The sequence below is a fragment of the Mytilus californianus genome, unplaced genomic scaffold, assembly GCF_021869535.1.
Source record: "Mytilus californianus isolate M0D057914Y unplaced genomic scaffold, xbMytCali1.0.p SCAF_1, whole genome shotgun sequence".
In the NCBI taxonomy this organism is placed as follows: Eukaryota; Metazoa; Mollusca; class Bivalvia; order Mytilida; family Mytilidae; genus Mytilus; species Mytilus californianus.
In genome coordinates this window covers 119,368,531-119,391,682 of record NW_026262581.1, presented here as the reverse complement: position 1 = coordinate 119,391,682, position 23,152 = coordinate 119,368,531, and the positions used below count along the sequence as shown (strand labels likewise).

Genomic DNA, 23,152 nt, shown 5'->3' with positions numbered 1-23,152 from the left:
TCTATTAACCAACATTCATCGTTTTCAAGTGACAATAAATCTACAGTTGCTCACTGAGGGTAGCCAAACTTTAACGTACGAGGAAAACTGTGAAATCTTTAAAGAAGTCTTTAAATATATAAAAAAATCAAAAAGATTCCTTGTAGTATAATTAAATAAGATATGAATAAACAAAAACACCGTGTCCACAGAATTCCATTGATTTATTATTATTATTTTTTTTTTTTTTTTTCATATTTGTATTATTTCTTATTTTTTCTTTTTTTTTTTTCTTTTATATCTATTTTTTTTTTTTTTTTTTCTAAATTCTCTATCCTTTTCCTTGTTAATTGTGTTAGGCTTTTTTATTTTCTCATCTCAGACTGTGCAAATGCCTCATTTTAGTATTACCTTTAATATATATCTACTGAACTGTGCATGCTCTGTATAATTGTTATTATTATACCTTACATATATTTCAAACAATTCTATTGGGTAAAACGTTATCACGTGACATGGAATAATTCAGTTAATTTTCATTCAATTGCAAGGAAGAACGAATAACCCTAAAAATTTACACCAGCGTTGAATAACCCTATTATTCACCGGCGAATAACCTTTTTAGTTTGTTGATTTGTACTCATGAAAATGTCGTCACAGACGTAAATAAACAAAATTGCAACGTTTAAGGTAATTACAGGAAGCCCATTGATCTAGAGAAGAGGAAATAAGGCTTTTGACGTGCATCTTGTGCCGATGATATCTCTAATAACGGTCCTTTTCAGGGCCATCAATATTTTACAAAAAGAATCTACCTTTGTTGTACATACGAGAATTCTAAGACACAAATTACATGTATTTTTGAACGTCAACTTGTGTTTGTTACTGACTCAAGTAAGGGTAAGTGCTTTTACAATGATTCAAAATGCCCTTCCACTGTTAGTTCGGTATAATAAAACAATTGTGGCCCCTTAGAAGCGATGAATATCCAAAATTGTCAACCCTTAAAAGTTATTTCACTTCATAAGTTGGTTAAACTTGTGTCCGATCCTTTTTGTATCTTTGAGCAAATTAAATTGTTATAAACTAAACTAGTATTTTGTTAGGGATTTATTATGCCCGTTTTGTCTCGAATTTTTTCATGCTGTGAGCACTTCTGATTTGGTTTGATACGAATGTGTTTGCAGTACTAGTGACGTCGCAACATTTCGTGTAACGTACTATTTTGATTTATATTAGTTAATTTACTTATACAAGTATGTATTGTGGAAGTAAAACTCCGCTTGAAAGAGTTCATATCATGTTTTTCATGGTCATATTATTGACAATCTAACAAGTACATTTGTAAAAACTGTCCATCATTTTTGGGGGGTCTAAATAGACGTATTGACTATGGTTATAAACATGTTTTAGTATAAGTGTTTAAATATTAATTCGTTTCTTTACGTCATGATTAAAATGGTTGCTTAATTTTTTCTGTTTTATTAATTCCGTATTTATTTACTTGCATGGAGCATAACAATTTTTCACACTGTCTTTCAGTACAGTGGCCTCTCTATGGGTTGCAATTAAATTTTTTTTATGATTTTTACAATCTATACGATGGTTAATTAACTTGAAATAAACTGGTCGAGTTTCAAAGGGGACGACTTATGTGCTCTCAAACGAATTAAAACCCATCACATATAAATAAGAAAAATAAAGACATGTGGTATGATTGCTAATGAGACAACCATCCACAAGATATCAAAGAACGTGGATGTCAATAAATATAAAGCACTGTTTGGCATAAAAAAAACTTTAGATAACATGACAAATGTTAAACAAATCAAAAGAGAACAGAAAACGGCTCGGTATATACTAAAACTAACAAACGAAGAGCAAATAAGACAGACAGCAACCAACGATAACCACTAAAAACATTACTTGATATGGGTCTGGTACATACAGAATGACGCGGGGTTAACCACATACAAGAAGTCTCAACCTTCTCCATATTCTTGAACAGTAGTTTAACAGCACAACATAAGACTGGTTATGATGCTCATTTCTTCATGCATTAAATAGCAAGAAGGGGGATGATATTACACTGTAACAATTTGGATCATAAAATTAAAGATAATGTTAATTCAGAAAGTGAAAAATGAGTATAGATGAAGCTGATGTTGAATTGAATTCAAGACCCCTTTAATATAAAGTTGTCCACATATTGAGTTTCATGTAATGTTCTAAAGAAATGCATTACGAAATAACTGTGTTATCTGGCCTAATGAGAATCCGAATTTTAAGGGTATTTTCATCGGACCCGTTTCCTGTCTGAAAGTTCATGTAACAATTCACAGTTGGGAGTGTGGTTTCGCGTTGTAGCCCGGTGATTTGTTTCTTCAAACTTTAAAGTTACTAAGTATTGTACAATCAAATTCATATTGAGATAGCTGAAAAATAACATAGACTTCATAATGGGCTTCACTGCATTTGAATACACCTGTCCTAAGCCAGGAGCCTGTTGTTCAGTGGTTGTCGTTTGTTGATGTGGTTCATAAGTGTTTCTCGTTTCTCGTTTTATATATAGATTAGACCGTTGGTTTTCCTGTTTGAATTGTTTTACACTAGTCATTTTGGGGCCCTTTGTAGCTTGATGTTCGGTGTGAGCCAGGCTCCGTATTGAAGGCCGTACTTTAACCTATAATTATTTACTTTTTACACATTGTGACTTGGATGGAGAGTTGTCTCATTGGCACTCATACCACATCTTCTTATCTGTATATATTATATGTATTTCAAGATTGTTCTATTATTTCAAGATTGTTTTATGTATTTTGATATTGTTGAGCTTTTGATTTTGCCATTTGTTAAGGGACTTTCCGTTTTGAATGTTCCTTGGATTTCGGTATTTTTGTTATTTTACTTTTTATGTATGAGTTATAGGATATTTTCTGTCAGGCCGTCCGTATGTTGCTGTCAATTCCTGATTTACATGATATAGGTCTAAAAAATATTGAAATGGGCACTTGCACTTTGTTTTGACCGATTTTATTAAAGCAATTTTTTTCAATAAAAATATGATGAAAAGGCAAGAAATGTTGATTTGATCTCTTGATAGATAAATGACAATTGTTTTCGAAAGGGCATTACTCAAAGGATTGAAATATTTATTTGAATCGAATGTGAGGACACATGTAACATTTTCATGCCCCTTTTTGCAACGTTTTGTTTTGGCAAATGATTGCAGAATGTCGTCATGTGTACACATTATATAAATAACACATAGCTGAGAGGGTGATAGAGCAGATTGTTACCCCGAGAAAACATTGTCAACTGAGGCGAAGCCAAGTTTGACAATGTCTTTTCGAGGGGTATGTGTTATTTAATTTATTATACTGAATGTTCTGTTATTACTGTCTATTAAATTTCAAATTCAAAGTAATAAACTCTGATGTCTTGTACATAACAATCATCCATATTTAAAAAAGCGCACACTTGATCAAGCGTCTCCGTGAAGGGTAATATAGTATTTACCATAGGATAGAGTAAATTTTCTCCCTCGTATTAACCAATCAAAATCTGGCATTTTTACATGAAGTATAATTAAGTATAATATTTCACCTTTTAACTTTTGGAATTCAAATCTTTGAATGATATGCTGATTACATGCATATGCACGTGTATTACACAACTAATTAGTTTAATTTGTTAGAAAGATAGGAAAAGAAGTTTGTTGAAAATTATGAGGGCCACTTTAGATTTTATTTCGTATCTTTGCTTTGCTTCCTCTTTTTTCTTATTGATAGCATAACCTTATTACTCTTCTCATTGATAAATAATATAGATAAAGAATTTTTGAAGTAAGATATCGACAACTAATCGGTCCCAACGTATGCAGTGTATACTACTGTTGGTTATAATTTGTGGAGAAGATTTCTCCATTTTTCACAATTCAATTCAATTCAATATTTTATTTACGTCTCACCTTATGCATAAAATTACACAATACATTTATAAAAGATACATTTTATACATACGCCAATCTGTACAGATTTATGAGAGACGATAATCAACTAAAACAATATGTTTGTACATAATAAAAATTTAACATGAATGGTAAAATTATACAACATAATTATTCAATAAATTTTTACAATATAAAACTTCTCGGCGTCTTTTCAGAATAAAACAGTGAAGAATTAGTTTTAGTGAAATGCACTTATATTTGATACTGTACAAATTGATTTGTAATATTGGAATATTTTTATTAGCAGCGATCATAATTATGCATTATTTCATTCTTCTAGAGATATAAGTAAAAAATTAGGATTCCATTTGAGTTATGATAATAGTCAAAATTACTTAAAGATGTTCTCTGCGTATATAACAGATTAACAAGCCAGTGGTTACCATTATAACTAATTACTTATGATAACGAAATGGGATATTTTCTTGATCACCCCTGATTATTACACAATAAACATAACTTACTTTACTTGTAATAGACACAACAAGCGCTAAACAGCACTCAAATACCATAACGTTTCTGTGATAACATCTTCATTTTTACTGATCTGTATAAATAAATACAATGTAACACGCGACCATTCAAAAAAGATATAATATTTTTCAAGATTATGAAGGTTGTTTCTGTACAATTAAGCGTAATTTCCATATTTATTGTGTGTTGACTGTTGATATGCATAACCAATTGCAACAGTAGATTATTCATGGAATTTTCCAAGTTTATTTTCGAAAACATTTAAATAGATTGTCAGACGTTCACTTTTTGACACGGTTTTTTTTTCGAATATTTAGTTTCTTATTGGCAATTCATTTTATCAGTGTATTCTTATATTGCAACCTTTCAGCTAGATATTGATTTTCTTCACTGAAAGATGACGAAAGTTTCCCTGTCTGTTTTAAATTCCTAAACTTCATAGTTTCACAGTAAAAACTATGATGATTTTGATAGTTTATTATATAGAAGTTGTACATAATAAAAAAAGATTAAAAAGCCTTATAATCGAGTACATTTGTAAATGAAAAGGCTAATTCTTTAAAAGTTAATGATCTCAATACAGATATTTCATGTACTTTGTTCAGGGAGGCGTGTAAACCAATTAAGTTCCAAATACAATATTTTTTTGACAATTTCTATTGATAGGGACGATGGTCATATTGATTCCATAGCTAGACTCGTCCTTAATATAACATGATAATGCATTACCTAAGAACTAATTCACCACATATAAATATGTGTTCAGTTTTATTGGCATGACACCTGTAAATTTAGTATGATTAAAATTGATGTTTTACTCTTTCTTATCGTTATCAATGCTGTTGTTCAAATTTTCTTGTCAATAGTTACAGCATCCTCCAGACCAATGATGGATAGTAAGAAGATGAATATTGCTAATGACCAGCTTGCAGCAAGACGTAAAGCGGCACAAATGTTGATTTCAGTTGTTGTGGCTTTTGCTGTTTGTTACTTTCCAGTTCATTTGCTAAATATACTCAGGTGGGTAATTCTTGGGCATGCAAGTTGTGAGACAGCAATAGTTTTTATATAATTATGTTAATATTGTATAATTTATTTTTATATATACTCGATTAGCTTAATACTGCGATTAAATTCTCCATACGTTTGAGATTGCAGTCAACCGATAGACTGACATTTAATATTCTAATTACCATTTTATACGATAAATACCAAGACCTACTCGCTATTGAAAGAAAATGAATGTTCTTCGATTTCTGTGAATTTAAAAAATAAATCGTACTGAATTATTAAGATATCGTTTTATTTAAAACAACAACGTTGTTTTTCAGTGTAGTCTTACCATTTATTTAGTCATCAATACGAGATATAATTACAATTTACAGCTTACATTAAGAGAAATTAAAGGCTCATGTTAAAAGCTTAGCAAGCCATAGAACAAGTTTCTGACTCCTTCTAACAGACAAGCTTTTTAGTAAACAAGAAATTCAGAAAAGTGCATATTTTTTTACAACATGATAAAATCCTTTTCTGAAGTTTGCCAGCAATTATTAAGACATGTTTTTGAACATTTGACAACTTAAATTTACTTCAATAATAACACAAATCCAAACATCTGTCAACAATAAAAAAAATCCTGATAGTTATTGTTGACTTTCTAATAAGTATCAGGTCTTTGCAAGTTGTGTAAGACAAACCCTTTGAGTAACTATAAACTATGAAATTTTATTCACTAAAAATAAAAGAAATATAGATAAGGAAATATATACCTTACATCAATTAGAAAATGTCGTTGATTAAAAAAGGCTGATTTCAAAAGAATGCTGGGTTTGATGGTTGTTTACCGTCCAGTGGCAAAATAAATGCATATGTAGGAGAAACATAATAATATCATTAATATTGACCCTGCTTTGTACTAGACCGACACACTGAGCCGGATTTTTAACGTTCTATAGTTCACAAGATCGATAAAAGTCAGGAGGAAAAAATAGACACATTATTCTAACTTCGAGCCGATCAGTCTTTACTCTTACTTCTAAATGTCGCGTGCTTAGCGGAGAAACAGCAAACACAAATTTACAAGTCTTTAATTTGACTCGGCCGGGGATTAAACCCAGAATATCCGATTCCAGCAAAAAGCCACATGTATCTGAAAGCAAAAGTCGTTGTATTTATTGTTTTGCGATTTACTTTCACTTCAAAGCATTTATAATTAATATCGAACCGAAATTGTAAATTAAATGTAAATGAAATGTATAGATATTCAAGTGGTAAACTATGATTGATTTGTTACGATCTCTTGTCGTTGGGTTCCTTAAACGTATATAGAGACTACAAATATGTTCATTCTCCCAACCAATTTCATAATCTGAACGTTTCTAGTATGAACGAATATCTATACATACCACTAGGCCCAGACAGAAAAGAATAATCGACCTACACAAGAAGTACAGGTAGTGCTATATTTACTGTAAAATTGAGAATGGAAATGGGGAATGTGTCAAAGAGACAACAACCCGACCATAGAACAGACAACAGCAGAAGGTCACCAATAGGTCTTCAATGCAGCGAGAAATTCCCGCACCCGGAGGCGTCCTTCAGCTGGCCCCTAAACAAATATATATACTAGTTCAGTGATAATGAACGCCATACTAAACTCCAAATTGTACACAAGAAACTAAAATTAAAAATAATACAAGACTAACAAAGGCTAGAGGCTCCTGACTTGGGACAGGCGCAAAAATGCGGCGGGGTTAAACATGTTTATGAGATCTCAACCCTCCCCCTATACCTCTAGCCAATGTAGAAAAGTAAACGCATAACAATACGCACATTAAAATTCAGTTCAAGAGAAGTCCGAGTCTGATGTCAGAAGATGTAACCAAAGAAAATAAACAAAATGACAATAATACATAAATAACAACAGACTACTAGCAGTTAACTGACATGCCAGCTCCAGACTTCAATTAAACTGATTGAAAGATTATGTCTTCATCATATGAATATCAGGCACAATCCTTCCCGTTAGGGGTTTAGTATCATACCATCATAACATATATGAGAAGAACATAACCCGTGTCATGCCAACAACTGGTTTTTAAATAAATGTGTTTAGTGCCGATGCAAAGACCCTATAAGTGAATCAATATTAACGCCAAAATATGCAATCTTTAATGACCTGACAACAGTATCGTAACTATATCCCTTCTTAATAAGTCTATTTAAAGGTTTTGTTAGCTTCAGAGGTGAATACTGACATTTTTGTGCTTTATAAAGAATATTTCCATAAAAAATTGGATGTGAAATACCTGAACGTATAAGAAGTCTGCATGTTGAGCTATATTTACGAATGATGTCCTTATACCGATGATAAAATTTAGTAAATGTTTTGACTAGTTTGTGATATCGAAAACCCTGGTGTAATAATTTTTCAGTAATACATAAATTTCTCTCGTTAAAATCTAAAACATTGTTACATACACGAGCGAATCGTACAAGTTGAGATATATAAACACCGTAAGATGGTGACAAGGGAACGTCACCATCTAAAAATGGATAATTAACGATAGGAAATGAAAAATCATCTCTTTTATCATATATTTTAGTATTAAGCTTTCCGTTAATGATATAGATATCAAGATCGAGGAAAGGGCAGTGGTCATTGTTAGTATTAGCTTTATTTAAAGTAAGTTCAACAGGATAAATTTCTTTAGTATACATACTGAAGTCGTCATTATTGAGAGCCAAAATATCATCCAAATATCTAAAAGTATTATTAAATTTGTGTATCAGATGTTGTTTCGATGGGTCTTTGCTGATTTTTGTCATAAATTGTAACTCATAGCAATACAAAAAAAGGTCCGCAATAAGTGGTGCACAGTTAGTCCCCATTGGAATTCCGATAACCTGACGATATACGGAATCTCCAAAGCGAACAAAAATGTTATCTAGTAAAAATTCAAGGGCATATATAGTATCAAAGCATGTCCAATTGACATAGTTTTTTTGTTTATTGCTACTAAAAAATGACCTAAAAGAGTTTGAACATATATATTCACATTCTGACTTTTTAAATGCCCATTTAATTAGGTGTGTGAATTTTTTCTTAATGAGAATATGAGGCAATGTGGTATATAGGGTAGAAAAATCAAAACTTTGAACAGATTCAAAATCACCAATATATGCATGCAATTTATCAAGTACTTCCAACGAGTTCTTGACACTCCAAAAGTAATTAATTCCACTATTTTCGAAGGCCTTATTTGAACAATTTATTATCAGGTTTTTGATTGTACCAAGTGTACTGGTAAGAAGAATAGACAATTTAGTAGTGGAACAATGGCTTGTAACTGTTTTACGATATATTATTCTTGATAGATTTGAAAGTAAGAACAGAACTTGACAGGTCAAATTACCCTGACAGCGTCATACATCATAATACATCAACTTCAGGTGTTCTAGCTACACTCTTAATTTTAACAATGGTAAGCTTCAGAATACAGTAAACCTGTTTTGCTGTCAACTTAGGTTATGGGATTGGACTGCAATTTCATTTATACCCACACATTACTAGTATCCTTTTGATTTACTTTGCTGCTGGTTTTATTGGGAGAAAAACTGAACAATTAATCATGTTTTGTTTTTGTCATCACTGTTTTATATATTAAGGTTGGTTTGACTATGTTACGCCTGTTTTCAAATTCGCGCACCTGTTATAATTGATGTTCCGACAAAACGATTGGCATGATGAGTTTTAAATATGGCAAACTGCTTCAGTAATGATATAACCATTTGTCTTTTATTAAGGCGCTGCAATCGATCAATAATGGGGAAAGATCTATTTCTTTCAGGATATTCAGATAGCTTTAATATTATTGTGTTTTTTTTATTTCTTGGTAGTAATCAAATATAATCAAAGAAAATAGAGAAACAAAAATGTTTATAATTATATATATATATATATGTCTAGTTACTTCAATGCAATAAGTTTTATGACATTGTTAATTGAAAACTATGAGTCATCATAGAATGAATTTTCCCAAAAAAATGCCTTTTATTCCCTCCTATTAATGCATAGAAAGCACATTTAACAACATACGTAGAATACTAATTGCTTTCGGATAAGATTTTCATTTTGCTCTTTCGTGATTGCAGATAAAAAAAAATCCTAATATCCTGTACAAGTATCTGTTTCAGTCGTAATTACCAACAAATAAGATGTTCTAAAAAGTATGTTATACATGAACACCTCTTGTCAAATATATTCCTCTAACAATCGATCTTCTAATCTGCATTCTTAAAACAGGCGGACGATATTTTGGTCAAATGTCCGTAAAAAAGTTAATTGAATATTTACGAATTATAACAGTCAGTCTTCTTCTCTGTGTTCATTACTTTGCAAAGATATTTTAAGAAACGATAATTGAATACGTTTTTGTTCGTTTGGTAATATTTGCAATTTAATTAGAAAAAGTGCTTCCTACTTAAATGCAAGAAAACCTGCTAGTTTAGAAATACTATACTATATTCTACAATATTTAATTTTGTTTCATTATCTTAGCCATGATGAAAATGTGTAATACTTGAAAAAAATAAAATCAACGCGTTATAAATTTTATGCCTCCGAAGTGCTGTCCTGAATTTACCTTCATCAGGAATGCTCAAAACCGAATATTTGAAGGCCAAGGATGTATAAGAACGGAAACATTTAAAGAGCTATATTACCAAAAAGGACTCAAAAAAATCCAAATAGCGAGAAACAGTTTTAAGAATGCAGATTAGAAGATCGTTTGTTAGAGGAATATATCTGACAAGAGGTGTTCATGTATAACATACTTTTTAGAACATCTTATTTGTTGGTAATTACGACTGAAACAGATACTTCTACAGAATATTAGGATTTTTTTTATCTGCAATCACGAAAGAGCAAAATGAAAATCTTATCCGAAAGCAATTTGTATTCTACGTATGTTGTTTAACGTGCTTAAATAAGGGAAATATATTCAATCGTTTCTGTAATGAATGGAGAGTAATGCGCGTATATCTTAGTTAAATCTTCCCTTTTCGTTTATTTTGAAAAAAGAATTTATATTTTATTATGTTTTCTAATACATGACATTTAAACAAATGTGTGGGACCTTCGTCGTCGTCGCCCGACGTGAACTTAAATAAAAATTCTCCTCTGATACCTCTTAGCCGAATGACTTGAAACGTGACAATGGTGGTGTTAATCATTCTTTACATATCATGCTCATTTCGTTCCGAACAGAAAAAAATGATCAATAGTTGAAGATCTATCTACCCTGATATCTTTAGAAGAATCGGAGTTATTGTCTCTGAAATGTTCCCTGATTAACCAATTTTGCCTTTTTCGCAATTACTTTGAAAACTATTAAAGATAGAAACTAACAGTAAAAAATATTCTAGAAATGATCTACAAATGAATCTGACGAAAAAATCGTCAGTCAACTCATTATAGAATAGTTGAATGTGATTACAATGCTCTTAAATGCCGATGTGTCTCCATTTCATGTGCGTTTTGATTATACTCATGAAAACTACAATGGATGGAGAAAAACTTTAAAAAAAAATAAAGATGATCCGCTCGACAATACCTACAAATAGATCAACACGATCGAAATCGTCAGTTGACTCCTTATAGTAGCTATTGCCTTTCATCAGGATTTTTATCCATCCTTAGTATTTTTGATGAAAACTAAAGAAGATAGATAGAATCTGTAAATAGCAACAATGATCAGCACAGTAGCATCTACAAAGAAATAAAAATCATTGTAATCGTGTCGACTCCTTATAGGTGTTGTTGTCCTTTAATGACAATTTTCACCCATTTTTGCGCTTTTGGCTACAATCTCGAAAAAAATAACAGATATAGAGAAACTGTACACCACAAAAATAATCAGCTAGACGTGATCTATGATATGTCAAAAATCTCTTTTTAGGAGTTATTGCCCTTTAAAAAAATGTATACCCATTTAACACGTTATTTGCAATAATAATTTTATAGAAAATTTAATTAATTATAAGTTGTCTTAAGATCTTTAAATTTTTAAACAAAACTGATTTTGTGGATCAACTTCTTATAAATGTAGGAGTCACTCCCCGCAGAAGACACTATTCGACCAATTTAAGCATTTGTATTCAATTATCAGCAATACATAGAAATTGTTAAGTGTAAAACTGATCAGCAAGACAACATCTACAAGAAAATCGGAAATTGAATTATATGAAGATGGCTTTTACTGTTGCATATTTTACGAGGTGGGCGATTCGGGTTCCTGCGACCTCTAGTTTGCTGTTTTTTTAGTAAGTTCGCATATGCAATATTTGTTTACGTCAAACTGCAATTGCAAATTTCTAATACAATATATGATTTTCAAATATTTTTTGTCAGACTGCCAATACATTGGTTTTTTTTTTAAACAAATAACATAATTTAGAAACTATACATATAAATAATCCCGAAATACTTTCTTTTTGAATTATAATAATCGACATTAAATGATTTAGATATTTGGTATTATAGGATATTCAGGTGAAATTTTTTTTACATGTGTAAAAGCATACAATATGTTGTAGGTATGCAGGGGTTCACAAGTCCATACCAGATAATGGCTTTAGAGCTTACAACTACATTGCACATTGGTTGCCTTATCTGAACAGTTCGACAAATCCAATCATTTATAACTTTATGAGTGGTGAGTACAGTTTTAAAATTTTCTTATTTCGTTACTTCGACTTGAGACGTTTTAGTTGGGGTTTTTTACAACATCATTGTTATGAAAATGTCTAATTCTATAACTTTCAGTAAAAATATATCATAACTTTTCAAAATGTCATGCATATTTGACAGATTTTTGAACTTCATCATTAAATGTCAATCTAAATGAAAGTTATATTTCAACTGATAAATACTTTAACACAATTAGAGCTTCCTTTTTCAAACAGGTTTGAGTATTCTTCCTATCATTGAACATAAATAAAGACCAGAAAACAGAAGAACTAATCAAATATTACATAATTTTATTATTCCCAATGCAAATAAAATATCTAAACACAAATTAAAATGACGTATATCCATTATTTTAAATTTTATTGTATTTTATTATTTATAAATCAAGTTTTTATGTGACAACAGGCATATCTTGTGTATATTTGTTTTAACTAAACTTTAAGTTTTCTCGTTTGAATCGTTTTACGTTTGTCATTTCGGGGCCTTATATATATGACTATGCGGTATGGATTTTGCTCATTGATGAAGACGTCCGATGACCTATAATAGTTGTTAACTTCTTTATCATTTGGTCTGTAGCGGAGACTTGTCTCATTGGCAATCATACCATATCTTCTTATTTCTATATTAAAGAAGAACCAATATTTTGGCATTGCGCAAGGTCATGTTTTTCTCTGACTGTAAATGATGTTTTTACACTAAATCTATTGTATATTGGATGTGTACTGATTGCTATTTCAGTCTAAGATGCATGATTGTTTTATTAGTTGTTTTTGTCTTTAAATTAGTTTTCAGCTACTGCGAATACTCTCATATCAGTACTTTGTTTCTTTGTGTTTTGTATCGATCTCATGAGTTAGGCCCTTTTCAATCGTGTTTTTAAAGGTTGTTCTTATGTTGTGCTGTCACGCCACTGTCCCAGGTTAGGGGGATTGGTCGCTCGCAAACATGCTTAACCCTGCACATTCTATATTTACCTGTCCCAAGTCCGAAGCCTGTAATTGAGTGGTTCTCGTTTGTTGCTGTTTATCATATCTTTTTTTCGTTTATTGTTTTGTACAACTTGTTCTTGTGTTGTTCTGTGTTCCCCACTGTCTCGGATAAGGGGAGGGTTGGGCGCCAGCTAATAATTTAAACCCTCCACATTTTTCTGTGTCTATCCCAAGTCAGGAGCCTCTAATTCAGTGGTTGCCATTTGTTGCTGTATAGTATATTTGTTTTTCGTTTTTTTGTTTTGTACATAATTCAGGCCGTTAGTTTTCTCGTTTGAATTTGTCATTTTGGAGCCTTTTATAACTTACTATGCGATGTGCGGTATGGGTTTTTTTCATTGTTGAACGCTGTAGAATGACTGATAGTCGCTAACTTCTACGTCATTTTGTCTCTGGGGGAGAGTTTCTCATTGGCAATAATATAAAATCTTCTTATTTTTATACTAAACATTCATATTTCGTTTAGTGTATTCCAATGTATAGAAAAGTTCAAATAGGTGATGTCTTGTGCCCTCAAATACTGGTTGAAATTCTTTTAAAATATCATTGCAACCAATTCACACTAATCTGAAAGATTGCAGGCATAGAAAGACGGACAAGGTTCCAAATTCCAGACTTGCTAAATCAAAATGAAAAAATAGCAATTGTCAATCACGAAAACCTGTACTGATTATTAAATTAGTTTGGGGATTTTTAAACAAATACATGATTTAATTTGATAAATTCTATTGCAGAACAATCATAATTATAGATCGCGTCATATTGTATTTAAACATTTCTATTTTATTACATATATACAAGTCGAAATGAAATATGATTATACAATGATATTGGATACAATTATATAAATCCCTCAAGTTTCTTGAATCAATTTGCTATCTAAGGATTTGCGAATCTATACAGGTACGGACTGACACTCAAAACAATGAGCGTTTGTATAATATTAGCATGTGACCTGACCACCTTCAGGAACCCTTCTAATCCTAAAAACAAAATAGATATAAAAATAAGGATATCATATGGTATGATTGCCAATGAGAAAACTATCCACCAAAGTTCAAATGAAGTGGATGTAAGCAATTATAGGCAACCGTACGGCCTTCAACAATGAGAAAACCCCATAATGTATAGTTGGGTTTATATCAACTCCATTTTTCCATTAAAAAAGCTTAAAACAGATTTATTTCTGAAATTAGATTGTACTGGTATCCTTGAACTCTATTTACTCGTAGATAGATAAAAACCATAGTTTGTGAACTGTTTCGTGTGTTTCTTTGTCTTTTGTGTTTAGCCATAATGGTTTGTTGATTTGTTTTAGCCATTATGTGGTCGATTCTTTGATTTCAATTATATCTTGAAACTGCAAAACTCGTGTTTTTATCGTTATAATGGAAATCAGATAGGAATTGTCATGAAGTTTCAACTTCACTAGAATTGTCGCCCCATTAATTTTTTTTATTTTGTAATAGATAAAAATATAACCATTGTAGATAAGTCACGCAGTCATGATAGTTCTTGAAATGTTAGTAAAATTTGATCATTACTGAATCATTAAAGACACCAATTGTATAATCTCGTCTATACAAGACACGTCAAAGGTATTCCAATAAATATATTTAGAAGGACAAATCAATTCTGAAGTAAAGAGCTTTGAAACCCACCGGGGAAGGGGGAGATTTTGGATGGTTTTAAAGTTTTATGAACAGGGCATTTACAAAAATTACTAAAATCATATTTCATGGCTAACCACTTGGCTGGTGATATCATCTGGGACGAACCGCCCAACAGCAATGGCATCTTTCCATCACAGATAACAGGCATATTATTTAGTAGATTAGAAACGCGTTTCTGCTTCACAAATCTCATCAATGGCCTCTGAATCAAATGCAGTTGAAAAGGCACCTCAAGTATAAAGTAGAAGAGCACTGAAACCCCTATATTCCAAAACGTTATGCCAAATATGGGCATGCAATGTATGCATGAGGTTGAAAACTCTTGAAAAACACATGTTTCTTTTACCTAATTATCACTATTTAATGTATATTAATGTTTTCAATGCTTACACATATCGTACGGTTGGTAAAAAAGAGAGAAGGAAGATCCCAAGGGATAGTCAAATCCATAAGTAGCGTTCAATTAAATGTTTAAAGTGGATAGGGACAGTCTACATATTTTCTGGATAATTAAAAAAGAACAAAAAACAGGATGCATGCATTTTCAAAATCCACAATTATAAGTTTGTCGTCAAAGATGTTCAGCAGAAACTTTGGAGGTTGTCACAGACATGTCAGAATCCAGTTCACGTAAGATCAACAATAAATATCAACATCAGATTAGTAGTAGTAGCTGCTGTGCTTCATGGAGTTTGTCGCCTCCAGATTAATGACCTTGCATGCTTTCCGCTACTAAAATGGCAAGAATGAAAGATTTGGTTCAAATATTTCACTTTAAAATCCATCCAGGACATTTGTTCTAATTACACTGCTTTAAATAAACGATATTTTACAATATGAACTTCTCTTGAAGTGGAACGGTTAAAACATGCATTTAGAATCATTTCTAAATATCATTGAAAGAAACAACGTTATATTGCTCCATCTCACGAAAGTTTTATCATGATAAATATGTAAATACCCGATGATTCTGTATGTTAGATAATAGTACTAAAAAGGTTCTATGGATAAAAGTTAATTTCAAACACATTAAAAGTGCAAATTAGACAAATCTGTGGCGGCTTTTTTATGTAGAGAATTGTACATTTGTCTGAAGAGGCGACGAGAAACAGACATCTGTATTACTGAGTAGGCGCTTCAATATCTTATTTCATTTTTACGAAGGATCCGCTGACATTTTACAATTGCTTATTGTTCATTTATAACTATCACAAGTATTTTATCTGACATTTAATTTCTTCGTTAAAACAATAATATGTCACAACAGTGCAAATGGTTTCTTGTAGGTAAACAATGGTCGCTTCGATTAAATATCTTATATTATGAATTTATCAAAACTGTTCTTATTTTGGCGCTATTGTTTTTTTTCTGAAAACTTTGTAATCATGATTTTAAAGTTGTAATGGCATTTCAATAGTTCAAGACCATGCATACCGGGAACAAAACATGTCTGTCAGGGAGGGAACAAAGGGTTTTGATCTGAAAAAATACTAGTTTTAACCCGCCACATGTGCACAGTTTCAGGAACCTCGTTAGTGGTTATCTTTCAATAAAAGTATGTCACACTTTTTTAAGTTAATTGCAGAATTGGATTTTGATGGCAAATGTGTTTTTAGACTAGGTACAATTCGGAGCTTGACAGATTGTACGTTCATTTCTTGAATTCGTTAGGATGTTGTCTCATTGACGTATATACTCCTAATTTTCTTTTATATACAAATAGTAATTTGAGAAGTCACAAAAATATTTTGGAACTTCTGGAAGTGATAGTGTCCGTTCTGTATACCCTAACAACAGTTGGGAAATCTTAAATCCAATTTGAATTTGGTTAACCCTGTCACAAGACAGTCGCTCGTTGAATTGTTCAAAATACTAAGGATTTTCTCCCCCAGGCATAGATTATCTTAGATGTATTTGACAAAACATTTCGGAATTTCGAATCCTCAATGCTGTTCAACTTCGTACTTTGTTTGGCCTTTGATAAATTTGATTCGAACGTCACTGATGAGCCTTTTGTAGACAAAACGCGCTTCTGGTGTACATAGTTATAAGCCGTGTAAATTTAATGAGGCTTTTTTATACTTTATGTTATGAAATACTTGTAATATATATATATCCCCACTCAAAGGGAGGGGCATATTGGTTAACCACTGTCCATCAATGCATTCGTCCGTCTATATATTTCTTTTGTATGTTTCTCAGCAACTAGTCAAAGCTTCATGCATATGGCACCAAGCTTCATCTGGTAATGACATTACCGGATGCGACGTATCATCAATTGTTTTAATGACATGTCAAGTCTTCTTGATATATGATGCCAAGTTTCGTTTTGTTACTTAGTAATTCTTACCGTGTAACATGTTTTCAGTCCTTTAATGAGCTACTACCTCTTATTCGAAAATTTCATCTTTTTTAATTAAAACGTCATGTTAAGATATGAAATATTTATCAGTTTTACGATAATTCCAAATTATACCTTTTTTAATATATGCAGAGTTATAATTAGTAAGCAATTATAGATCACACTACATCTTGTTTTTTTTTTATATAGCACTTAATTTCTCAGCCTAAGATAAATTTGAACCGTAAGACTGTATATAATATATTTAAATTGAAGAAACTATTTAATCTGTATATAGGGTTCCTAAGACAGGTGTCTTCTGGCTATTCCTACATTTTGTATTTTACTATTCTGGCTATTCATACATGGGAGATTAGTGGAAGAACATTAGATGTTGTTATTGCAAGATATGTTGTTTTAGTCATTAGTGTCTAATTGGGTCAAAGGGAAATTTACATGTGGAAATTAAATAAAAATTATTATTTATATGTAAAAAAATTGATTCTTTTTTTTTTGAAAACATGCATCAAGTATTAAAATTAAGTGTTTCTAATATTATGGAATTTCTAGAAAATAAAATTATTCAAAAGAAAAGGAAGTAAAAGCATTTGATGCGTGAATAAAACAAACAGACATAATAGGTAAAAATGTAAAAATAGGGTACAGCAGTCAACACCGTGTCACAATCTTAATCACAACAAAAACAAACAAATATTTAACAAAGAAGCACAAAAAAGCATATATCTCATTTAACAACCTCGTTCATTGCTTACTTATTTTAACCAACACTTTCAACTTCAGCCTCAAAGAATTTATTAATTTCATTATTTTAATAAATTATGATTTTATTAAAATGAATATAATATCAAAAGTAATGCTAAAAGTGCTCAATTATTATAGACAAGTGTATAAATTTGCCTAATAGATCAAGCCAAGCTAAGAAACTTTGAACTCTGATTAGCTTTGAACACTATTAACTTGTGCTCAGTGTCTTAACTGAACACCACAAGTTATACCAAACAAATAAGTATTATTATAAATAGCCGGATTTTTCCTGTGATGTTCATTCTCAGTTCATCATGGCTAATGCACAGTTAGATATCAGATTTACAACAAATAGATTAGGCAACCAGAACTTGGTACACAATTCCTACAAGTTCCAGATAAAGGCAAGACGTGGAGACAGATGTTATTGGAAATGCTCTACCCGTAACTGCCCTGCCACTATCAACACACACAACAACATACCAACCAAAGTGGATGCTAATCACAAGACACTCAGACAGAATGCAACTCAGAGTAGACGATGTACTAGAACTACGTGACCGGGAATGGAATGATGACACACACCAACTAGTTTAACACATACCAACCTTCTACTCATGCAAAGATCAGCTTTACAACGAGAGACACAAGCTATTACCAGCACTACCAACATCAGTAGCAGATATCACAGTAGATGGTGAATGGGCTGAAACTACTACTGGACAACCTTTCCTACTTGCAGATGATAACACCAATGATCGAATGCTTGTATTCAATACCCAAGAGAACCTCAAACATCTAGCAGCAGCAGACACCATCTACTGTGATGGAACACAGCTGTACACTTTCCACGCCAAAGTTGATGGTACTATGTTTCCACTGGTTTACAGTCTCCTACCCGGTAAAGATCAGCAGATATACACAAGGCTACTCACTTTTCTTCAAGATCTATGTAACCAATTCAACATACAACTACAACCAGCCACGATGTTCCTCGACTACGAAATAGCCATCAGAAACGCAGCCACTTCAATCTTCCCAGGAATCAACATTAAAGGGTGCTTTTTCTACTACACTCAGTGTATCTGGCGAGAGGCACAGAAACATGGTTTGCAGACTGAATACAGTGAAAAAGGCGACATTCACCAACTCATTCGAAGAGCTGCAGTTCTGCCACTTTTACCACCCAATACAGTTGAAGATGTTTGGTTTAACGCACTGGAGGACATCGATGATGCAGATACTAACACACCAACCCTTATCTTTACAGACTATGTAACCAGCTACTGGGTAGAAAACAACCAAAGCCTATGGAACCACTACGCAACAGAAGGTCCTAGAACAACAAATCATTTAGAATGTTGGCATAGTAAACTAAAGAAGTTAGTAAAGGCACCTCACCCAAACATCTTCAGCATGATCAAGTTGTTGAGACAAGAAAAAGCCTTCCATGCTCTCACACTTATTTAATACAGAGCTGGCGGGAAACGTACTCCAAGAAAGAGAAAATACAGGGAAATAGATGACAGACTGCAAACACTGAAAACAAGGTTACAGAATGATGAGCTTACTCCAGTTGAGTATGGATATGCTGCTTCTCATCTCCTGCACATTGATTAAGACTTTGTATTCTCTTGTATGTTCAATTAAGTGCAATGTATTACTGTGTGAGTGCTATGTTTAATGTCAATTTAGTGTACTTTTCGGTGCTTTGTTTAGTGTAACTCAAAATTTAGTGCTTTGATTCAAAGAATAAAAATTTAACATATATATATTTCTATCATGCCTATAAATTGATATTGTGCTTTTGAATATTATTTACACAAAATGTGCTATGAAATTATTAAATAAAATATTGTAATATAAACTATTCTTTTTCTTTATTTTCCACAATAATTACCTGGATTTACCTTGGTTCATTAGTTTAGTGTTGTTACAACATAATCCTACATAATCCCATTGTTTACATAAAAATTCTTGGAACTCCTACATAAAATTTTACTATTTTAACTATAACATTCAAAATGTAGAGATAGCCAGAATGAACCCTAAGACAGTGTCAAAAGGTAAAATCAAAGAGATGAAAATGCTCTCAGATACAAAACAACATAAACTGACCAACAAGCAAGAAAGTAATTACAAAGCAAGTCATTTGTAACATGGTTAAATGTCACATCTGGCTATGATTCACTTTAAATAAAAATGTTTTTCATCATCTACCATGGTCTGTAAGATGGACAACCATTTACATGACGGTGACTATAAAACATTGTATTTCTTTACAACCTTTAAACGGGTTTTCGCTGTTGGTTATAAAACATGAACTTAATGAAATTTTTTATATGAATAATTTTCCAGAAATGGACAATCGGAACAAGAGTTTCTGTATATCTGATAATTGTTTTTATCTTTTTTATTTTAGCTAAATTCAGAAAAGAGTTCTTTCTAGCATGTCGGTGTTCGTACAGAATAACAGAGAGACATTCAAGTAGACCAGGAATGACCTTCTCGAGTACACATTACAGTAACCATGAAGGTCAACGACACAGTTGTCATACTGAGCAGATCTCCTTGACAACAGTCAGATAAAACAATGTATAATCATACACCATTTCGTATCAAGCATATCATAATGAGGAGGTCCTATTAATACAAATATGTCCGATGATGCACATCCTCACCTCGAAATTGGATCTTTTTGCGAAAAAAACAAAATATTTCTCTATTGTCATCAGCCCAAGTTTCATCATCATAACGACAGCATGTTTCGCAATAGCCTAGCTGATCAAAAGTAAATTCAGTAATATTTAGCCACAAGTGATTATAAGATGACTACGTAGAAACATGCGCGAAACCGATCGTGAACTGATAACTTATATCCCTCACTTATAACCCATAAAAGAAGTAAGAAAGCAACAAAAAAAAAACAATCGAGGAACATTGTATTCATAGTTCATGAGTTCCTGTCCTTTTTTTTCATAGAAAGATTGAAAATTCTTAATAATGATCAGAGATTTTTTTTCTCTAGAGAGAACTCCACGTTACAACACTGTGACAAATGATTATTGATACCGGATAATGATCAAACTTAATGTGAATCAGTATCTTTATGATTCACCATTAAAATGATTTTTTTCTAGCAATAACAAATTTGATAAAGACAATGCATATGATATAATGATGAGTTATATATCATAGTTAATATATTATGGATGAAGTTTGGGAACACTGGTAATTCCGCGTCTCGGTTCCCTGAGTAGTTCCGCAATATACACATTCCAAACAATAGGCCAAACAAGTCAATGTCATAATATATAGTGCTTTTAAAAATTACATATCACATCTGATCAATTTCCGGTGAAAATACTTTTTTTAAATGAAACTGAGGGTGTATTCCTTTTTCGTCTGTACCATAAACATTGTACGATAAACTGAGGGTGTATTCCTTTTTCGTCTGTACCATAAACATTGTACGATAAACTGAGGGTGTATTCCTTTTTTGTCTGTACCATAAACATTGTACAATACAAACCTTTCCTATTATCTGTGAGCATATATTATTCTTTTCAAATGATTTTGGAAATTGAATGATTTATTCTTAATATTAGTTTTATTTATTATTCCAGACTGTAAAAATCACATGGTTTATTTCCGAACGTTTTGTTTGTAAAATATTCTGCACTTGGTTATTTAGAATGATTGTATTGTGTTAATTTATCATACCAACATGATCTCCATCCACTTTTGAACTCTTCAACATTTCAAGTGTAGGTCACTGGTTTGGAAGATTATGTTACTGTTTTGAATTTCTTTTGTGTTCTTCCGTTATTGTCAGAATCTATTCAGACTATGTGTACAAAATTTGCAGACGATATCGCCTGTTCCTCAATCTAATCAGATTTGGGAGTTCCCTAGTAAATTTGAGAAAGCCTTCGACTGCTATGAACACAACTAATAATTAATTGACTTTTATGGATTTAACTTAATGTACGTAAATGAGACAACAATTCTATAACAACAAAAAATAAAAAGACACTGATCTAGAGATTAACATATAAAGGTATTCAACAAAAGACGAGTGTCTAAACAAAATGCAAATTTCGTAGTTAGTTTCTTTCACATTCAAATTCAACACGGTTTCATCAACACTTCTAAATTGAGTTACTACTAAGTGCAAGTTGAAATGTTCATCCTTCTATCTCAAAATAAGTTTTTAACTTCAATTTGACGATTGTCGTATTATAGTTTTATGTAAGACCAATATAGGAAGTATATAAAAGGAATTAAATAGATTGAACGACGGTAATTGTATATTTTGTTATTGTTTGGTGGCTGTCTACAATACTATGTTACATATATTTACATTGTAAATACTTCCTTTGGTAACCGTTTGATAGATAAATCATTTAATGGGGTTTTGTTTTACCTATTTGGATATTGAGCCACATAATGTCCAATAGTAAATTCAATGCTGTACGTTTTAAGATCAGCGATTACTGGACTTTATAAACATCAATGTTAAATAATTTTCCTTTTTCCCAGTTCGACTCTGATTGTGATATACATGTAGTAAGTGTTGTAAATGTGACAAGATTACAATAAAGTAGCTGTTATTTTATGACTTAATGTGTTTTAATGTATAAGTATATGAATTAAAAGACATTTGATGATACAGGAACCATAAACCTAACTAAAACAAGGGTTACGCAACCTTATTGTTTATACAAAAGGAAAATACGACGAAATTTGATGGTCAAACTAAACGAATACTATGATTAATAATATTGGGTTATTTCATGAATATTGGAGAATACTGTCCCGAGTAGATTTGTTATAATGCACGAGCTTGAGAGTGCAATATATATTCTACGAGGGATAATATTCACCATTATTCCATATTGGTAATATTTTAGAAGGTTTTCATCTGAAGAAAAGTGATATTCAACGCGCTAAACGTCACGTACTTTTACATGTATAATGATGATAACATGTTTGGTGAACAATAGTTTTCGTTGAATAATTGTCATGTAATAAACATTTTCCTTGGAATATGGAATAAAAAAAAATGACTGTATTTTGTTTCGGTGAATATGTGGTTTAATTGACTTTTTAAAAACTGATATTCACTTCGACGAAATATGTGATTTAATTGACTTTTAAAAATCT

General features: G+C 31.7%; 1 protein-coding gene across 1 annotated transcript in view; it reads left to right on the top strand.

The window, feature by feature from the left end:
• LOC127732404 (orexin receptor type 2-like) overlaps positions 1-22,607 on the top strand; it is an 89,205-nt gene extending 66,598 nt beyond the window's left edge. The window contains exons 4-6 of the mRNA XM_052241451.1: positions 5,332-5,485; positions 12,062-12,180; positions 20,409-22,607. Of these exons, the coding sequence (XP_052097411.1) occupies positions 5,332-5,485; positions 12,062-12,180; positions 20,409-20,575 (440 nt within the window). The 3' untranslated portion in view covers positions 20,576-22,607. The remainder of the gene's footprint in view (positions 1-5,331; positions 5,486-12,061; positions 12,181-20,408) is intronic.
• The last annotated feature ends 545 nt before the right edge of the window (positions 22,608-23,152 follow it).